This window comes from Theobroma umbraticum, unplaced genomic scaffold, assembly GCF_002168275.2.
Source record: "Theobroma umbraticum cultivar Fairchild unplaced genomic scaffold, ASM216827v3 scaffold_56.0, whole genome shotgun sequence".
Classification (NCBI taxonomy): domain Eukaryota; kingdom Viridiplantae; phylum Streptophyta; class Magnoliopsida; order Malvales; family Malvaceae; genus Theobroma; species Theobroma umbraticum.
This window is the reverse complement of record NW_018397256.1, coordinates 11737527-11744702: the sequence shown is the minus strand read 5'-3', so window position 1 is coordinate 11744702 and position 7176 is coordinate 11737527. Positions and strand designations below refer to the sequence as shown.

The 7176-nt window shown below is 36.9% G+C and overlaps 1 protein-coding gene across 2 annotated transcripts; it reads right to left on the bottom strand.

The window, feature by feature from the left end:
- Positions 1-4397, bottom strand: SIGC (RNApolymerase sigma-subunit C). 2 transcript variants are annotated; one of them, XM_089782536.1, is made up of 8 exons: positions 4319-4397; positions 4125-4198; positions 3596-3690; positions 2910-3485; positions 2592-2822; positions 1782-1922; positions 1480-1680; positions 2-646 (listed from the first exon to the last, which is right to left on the bottom strand). In XM_089782536.1, the coding sequence occupies exons 3-8, from the start codon at positions 3599-3601 to the stop codon at positions 365-367; spliced, it is 1437 nt and encodes a 478-aa protein (XP_089638662.1). In that variant the 5' UTR covers positions 3602-3690; positions 4125-4198; positions 4319-4397; the 3' UTR covers positions 2-364. The 2 variants fall into 2 exon arrangements, with proteins under 2 accessions (XP_021276293.2, XP_089638662.1); XM_021420618.2 differs by lacking the exon at positions 4319-4397 and having other exon boundaries at positions 1-646; positions 4125-4304.
- Between the last annotated feature and the right edge of the window lie 2779 nt (positions 4398-7176).

The window sequence follows — 7176 nt, the reverse complement described above, 5'->3', positions numbered from 1 at the left end:
GTTATGGAAAGGTTGCAAGGCAACAACACAAGTACAACTTACCCAAACTTCTGGTTCACTACAAAAGAAGATACAAGAATAACGAGAACTTCTTTTACCAAAAGAAGATGAATAACAATTGTCAGTCAAGGTAAAACTATTAGTTTCAGGATGTACACAATGCCTACGTGAAGACTTCAAGACAATACCATGTTGATTTTGAACCTTGTACAGTTGAATGTACATTTTCCTTCTGTTTTGGATTTTGCAAAGCTCTTTACAATTTACTCATCTATCATAGTTTTAGAGAATGCAAGTAAGTGTGTTCTCAGGCTCCAACACCGAAAACAGCCAACATGAAAGCTATTTCAAACTGTAACCCTAACTATAAATCCAAATAATGGCCTAAATTTCTGCACGTTTCTTTGTCCCTCAATTTTTCCATTGCTTTCATCTCTATCCTTCTTATCCACTCTTTGCTCACATGAAAGAGCCTCCCAATCTCCTCAAGAGACTTAGGGGGAGAGCCCTTGAGCCCATAACGTAAAACCATCACTTGCCTCTCTCTTGCATCCAAACCATTCAAAAGATCATGAATATCTTCCTTCATGTGCTGCCTCATAACAGTTTTTTCTGGGCTCCTTACTGACAAATCGGGGATAAATTCCTGCATCATCGCCCACAGTTGTTGTCAATCAAAGCATCTTAAAATTGATGCCTATAACAAGCTTGTGTTAGAGAATAAGAATGCACATGCAGATTCCGAGAAGCAATTAACTAAAGAAAAAAATCTATACCCTATCATGTAATTGTAAGGCTTTAAGTTAATGCAGGGGGGAGGAAAACAAACATGTTCTTGTCCTGTATCATCCACTTTCTAGAATGTATCCATCACACATGCACAATAACTTTATGTAAACAGAAGTTTCATAATATTAGTAATGTTAGCGTTATTTCTTTCTTGAGTCAGGACTTTTCAAGTGTACAAAGTAACACTAAAAACCCTAGTTCTCCAATCATACGCACACATGATCAAAGTTATAAGATCAAGGGACACCAAGATCTTGAACCTCAATAAGTTACGCTCTTAGTAGCATTGTAAATGCAAAGTCAACCTTCCATTTACAAAAAGAATAGTGCTACTAACAAGCAAGAAAGAGAGTGAGTTTAAGATACATATTTGTGAGAAAAACAAGAGGTGGCTTTGCCATATTAATAGATTGTGCACCTTCACCAGCATTTCTTGTCACATGCATCGTCAATTCTTGCTACTATATAGCAGACTAATCAAAGAAGTAGAGATCCAACTCAACTAAAAAGGGGGTCTCAGGGAGATCAAATAGAGAATCACTTATTATTCATAAAACCAAATGGAAACTTTACTGCCTTCTTCAGATAACCAAAACAACCTATCTGTATCTTAATCAATTACCCATTGCTAAGTTCTTAGAATGCAAGAGAGAAATAGATGAAAGTGAACTAAACAAAATGATGGCATACCAAATATTTTGCATTCATACAATCTCCAATTTTCTGGTCAATTGAACCCACAACCCTCATGCATTTATTAGCTGATCTGATTTTAGCCAAAGAAAGACCCGTGAACTTGGCAATTGCATCCTCGTCTGGGTATTTGCCATGGCTTTTGCTAAGGGCCTTTCGAGCTTTCTGTATCTGAACTATTGCCCTGCTTAACGTGCACTACGAAGAATGAACAGGAGAATAACACTTTGGTCAGGCTCCAGCATGCATTAGCATGATATCTGTGTGAAAAATATCTACCAGAGAAGAAAGCTACATACAGGAACTTGAATCCCTCGAGCATGACATGCAACTATCCTTGAAACTGATTTTCTTATCCAGAACTGTACATAGGTAGAAAATCTGTATCCCCTTGTGTGGTCAAACCGTTCAGCACCTTGTAAGACGCCTAAACTTCCTGCCTGTCAAAAACAAGAAACTTGAATGTTTGGTCAGGTGGGAAACCAAAGGAAATAGAGGACACAAAGAAGAAAAGATGCCCTGATAAATCGTGGCATGATTTCTTGCATTCTCACTGTTACCAGAACTTTATGATTTGCACAAAAATTTAAAAAAGAAAATGAAATATTTGAATATGTTAGTGACCCTGCAAAAAGGAGGGTTTTATGGTAATTCACCTACTAAGATAATCCATTTTACCAGGGAGATTCCATAAGGCAATATCATTTCTGCTTTTTGATTTAGGTAATGTAAAATTACTTCTCAATTTTAAAAAGAGAGAATGCCTACTAGTATGCCGTTTTAAATGGAAAAACACATCACAAGGATATTATATTATTATTTGGGCATACATTGCTAGTCTATAAGAACTGTATTATTTGAGAAATCAACCCACCCTTCCAAACATAATACTTCCCACAAGAAAGTTCACCCTAACCTACTAACAAATGTTGATTAGACTCCAAAACATAGAATTCTTAACATAGCCAAAGAAAAAGCTAAGCAACCACATCTGTTATTCAGGCAAGATCTTCTCCGAAAATTACATGTATATGAGCAAATTGATAGGAATAGAAATTGAAAAAAGCATTATATGAAACAACCAAACATATTGAAAAAGTCTGACCAACCTGGATTAAATCTTCATGGGCTATTCCCAGACCTCTATAGTTCCTTGCAAAGTAGAGGACTAAAGAGCGAGTACTCCTTAGTAGCTCATCTCTGCAATACCAACCAAAATGCAAATGCTGCTGCAGCACCTTCTCATTAACTCCGGCTGCTTCTGCCCAGCAACTCAAGCTCGCCGCTCTACCCGTTTCCTCTTCTAAAGTTGTTCTAATTCTCTCCAAGTTTGCAACCACCTGCTCGGGAAAGTGTAGAGCGGTCAAAGATTTCCTTAAGATGTGACTAAAGAATATGCATTCCAAATACTAAACTTTTAAGACAACCTTCACTCCCTTCGACATTTCTGCTTCATTTCTAGCAATTCTCAATCTTTTACTTCTAGAGTCTTTCACTCTTTTTGCAGAAGACACTTTGGGCTTTTGAAAGCGTCCATGCAGGGTGTTCAATGGCGGCAATTGGGTAGAAATTATAGTGGGGTTTTCTAGTGCCCTTTCTCTTATCTTTTTGCGTTGTTTCTTTTTCCTAGAGCAAACAGCAATTTTATCCTTTTGACCATCCACTGAGAGATTCAAATTACAATCTCCACTATTAGCAGGAACATCAGATAGGTCCAAAATTTCTGACGCTTTAAGAGTCCTAGAGAGACAGGTGTTGAATAATTTCAGAGCTCCAAGCCTTCCTAGTTGCAGTAGAATTTCCCTCTCCAATGTTAACACATCTGAATCAGCAAATGTCTCCTCTAAAATGTCGAGATTCTCCATTAGCAAACTATAATGTGAAGCCTTGCATGCTTGTGGGCTTGTGCGAGAGGAAGATTTGTCCCCTCCAATTAGTTCATGAGTTTTATCAATCATAGTAAGTGAATGACTGTGCGAGTGTGATCCCTTCCCAATGTTTACCTGGATGAAAAAGATTCAGAATAAGTATGAGACACTCGAGAGTGAAAATGATTGATATGGACAATGGACAGTTATGCAACTTAGTAGAAACAATTGATATAACACCACACCTTCATTTCTTCAATTTCCAAGCAACCATTTTCTAATGTTTGCAGAGCTGCGGATGAAGCATATGCTTTCAGAGAATCTTTTAATGGAAGCACACCTTCATCAGAAATTAGGACAATGTGAGTGAATAAAACCAAAAAAAAAAAAAAATCTACAACAAACCAAATACAAGCAAATCATATATAAGCAAAGCATAAGACCACAGATGTGAGTTTGGAAATAAAGCATAGTAAAAGCAACGATCTTGAATGGCTTGTAATTTAACAGAAAGCAACCAACTTTCCAATTTGAAGTTAATTTTAGGACAACCCATATTTGGCACTCCTACATGGATGATAACCTCGACCTTTAGCTTCAATTAACATAAATATAAGGCAACAAAACAAATTCAACTAGGAAGTTAACAGACAGTTTAACAATCAACTCACTCTAGCCAATGTCATCTAATATATATAATAGTGAACGCTTATTTAACTTTCTTTTCTGGCAGAGCAAGAACGAAAGGTGGATTTGAAATCTATTTGAACTCACCAGAAGAAGGGAGCCTGGAAGGTGAATTGGCAAGAAAATGAGAGGGAACTGGGAAAACCCCCTTGAGATTCAGCCTGAAACCCATTGGACCCCAGAGAGCAGAGACACAGTGCCCATCAAATCCTCATGAACTTGTCAGACTTATAAGTTGATAGCCAAAACAAAAAAAAAAAAAAAAGGAAAAAGTATGTTACCAAGTGAACAATCATTGAATGTTATATTATATGTGTTCTCACACCTGAGCCACCGGTTCTTCATCTGCAAAACTTGTGTCAACGACAGTTTCACCCTTTTGTGTTATGACATAAGTGCCCAATATCCCGAATTGCCTTTCCCACCAGAAAAGAAAAAAATAAGTTAAATATCTTAATAAGTTCTTGAATTATGTTAAAAAAGTCAATTCAATTTTTATCTTTTTATTTCATTCAAATAAATCTTTTAATTTTTATTTCAGATCAATAAACTCCTCCACTTAACTGTGACTAATTTTTATTAATTAACGATATATGTAGTATTTTTATATTATATTATTTATCACGTGATAATTGATGTGACATTAAATATTATTAATTAAAATTTATAAATTTTAATCAATAATATTTAATGTCACGATAATAGATGATATAGTATAAAAGTGTCATATATATTGTTAACTAATCTAAGTCAATTAATGATTAACGAGAAATACTTATTTGATCTAAAATAGAAGTTTAGAGGTTTATTTGAAAGTAAAAAAAAGACGGGGGGTTGAATTGTTTTTTTAACATAATTCAAGATTTATTTAGATATTTAATAAAAAAATAATAGTAAAAAAAAATGAAAACGACTGTACCTGGATTTGGGTCTGCTACACAGCCGCATGTGAAGTGCAACATCTGGTCTGGTCTGTCAGAATTGGGCTTTGTTTCTTCTGTTAGAGAACTTGGCTGTGGCCCAACCCATGTTTGTTGTATCAAGCCCAACATGCTTGCTCCTCTGAGCAACAAGTAGTCGAATGCCAGTATTATTTGATGATTAATTTTGTTTTCACTAAAATAACACAGAAACCAATATATGAAAGGCAAACAGATGACAAGGATACGGAGAATAAAATTAAAAGTTATGAGATGATGTCGTCAAAGCACAATCCAAGCAAAGAAAAGCTGCAATCAGCCTTGTACTTCTTCAACTGTTAAAGAGAAAATCCTTGCAGCCCGACGGATTCCTTTTAGTCTATTTCCCTTCTTATCAGCATAACTTCCTACCAAGCGTGGTGGCCCCAGTTTGTGTTCCAGCTTCCTCTTTCCCACATAATAGATTGACCTTTTAGTTGAATTCTTCCAAATTTTTACTAACTTATTTCCTTCTAAGGAAAATTTCTTCTCAAGTCTAGCAGAATCAGACCCAGATCTTAACCTGATAGCAAATCTTGGTGACATATCCTGGCTTGTACATTTAAAAGTGGCTTCACCCTTATCTAAGTCAATGAATTTCTCCCATCCCTCTTGTTTGATGTCATCAGCAGTTTTATGTCTCTTCATTTGTTGTTCCTCAACGGTGGTTGTTGCCGTCAGCAGCCCTTTCTCCTTAATTTAAGGAACATCATTGACTGAAGAACCACTGCTTGCAGCACTTTGAACCGTTTGAGACGAATTTTGCCACGAAAAAAATTCCGTGTCTCGAGAAAATTGTCCTTCCTGGCACTGTTGCGCAGCTTGAAGGTCTTTTAACAGAGAAGGGAAATATATAGAGATTACTATTTGTAAAAACTGGATGGGGAGGGGACCGACACCAAGATATTGAGTGACCATTCTTGCTACACTGCAAGCAAACACTGAATTCCTTCTCATGTTCGAACTGTATGCATGGTAACACGGACATTCCTGATTCCTCCTCACTGATAAACCTTATGGTGCAAAATCTCTTTAAGCCGAGATGAGTTTATCAAGGCCTCTTTTGAAACAAGGAGATTGTCCTTTTTCGTGTAGTGATCGACCTCGACTTCTGCTTTATGATGTTCATTTTCTGATCCATTTGTTCAATTGGCTTCTTGTGCAACTTTGAGTTCTCTACTTCCAGCATTTCTTCTCGCTTAGGGATCATCTCCTCATTTTCAGCCCACAACTTTTCATTCTCCTTTTGCAGTTCAATATTTGGAGCTTGATCCCTGAGTTAGAATATGAGAGGTTATCCTTGTTACAAAAAATTGAGTGCATATTCTCACTGATGCACGTTTCTGGTGACGATATGTTCGTATGATATATTCGGAAATTTTATGGACCACTTAACTTTTACTTAACCTTTACAGCTACAAAGTCTTCACCATGCAGAAGCCTGCACATTTGCAGGCAAGCTCTTGCTTCAGTGCTGCCGCATTCACATTCTAATTTCCATCTTAACTTCGTTTGACTCCATTAAACCATGCACCATTAGTAGGCTCCTGCTACCATGGACTATTAGCAGGCTCCTGGTAACAGTTTCCACGGTGACTGAACATGGGGACTTAATTTTGAAAGGCCGTGGATCATTGGCTTCATGAAAGCTCCAACCCAAACAAAATGCTAACAGAGATGGCATCCTGGTCCAACATTTGCAATATGATGGAAAACTTTGCTTATTGTTTTAAACCTCTTGCTTGTGCAACTAATTGAAGATAGACTCTTAATCCCAAGGTTACCTTCTCCACGTGCCATTAGGCTACATAATCACCAGGTGATAATCTGAATTTTTGGGATGCAATATTTTTGTTTTTGTAGTACTACTTAGCAGCATATTAGTGGCAGTGCATGCCCCATCTCAATGAATGATTGGCCATCATTTTCTGCATGGAACAACCCCATGGAATCAAGCAAAATCCAAACCGATGACTCCCAGTTTTCCCTGGTCAGAACCACTCCACCAATTTTAAAAATCATTGTCGTTCCACTATGAGAAGACGCCACTTCTTTTGCTTTCCATCTCTCTTGGCGATAAATACCAACTTGCTAACGTCAATGGCTGTGCTTAAATATTTCTTTAAGTTTTTGTCTTATCTACTTATTACTTGTATAGAAATCAGTTACTTGGACATTGA

Bases quoted from the DNA above. Each gene is read 5' to 3' on its own strand.
- SIGC (XM_021420618.2), bottom strand. From the start codon at position 4,209: ATGGGTTTCAGGCTGAATCTCAAGGGGGTTTTCCCAGTTCCCTCTCAT. The intron at 3,486-3,595 runs GTGTGGTGTTAT...TTTTTCATCCAG, and splicing joins TGGAAATTGAAGAAATGAAG to GTAAACATTGGGAAGGGATC. The intron at 2,823-2,909 runs GTTGTCTTAAAA...TTTCCCGAGCAG, and splicing joins AAATGTCGAAGGGAGTGAAG to GTGGTTGCAAACTTGGAGAG.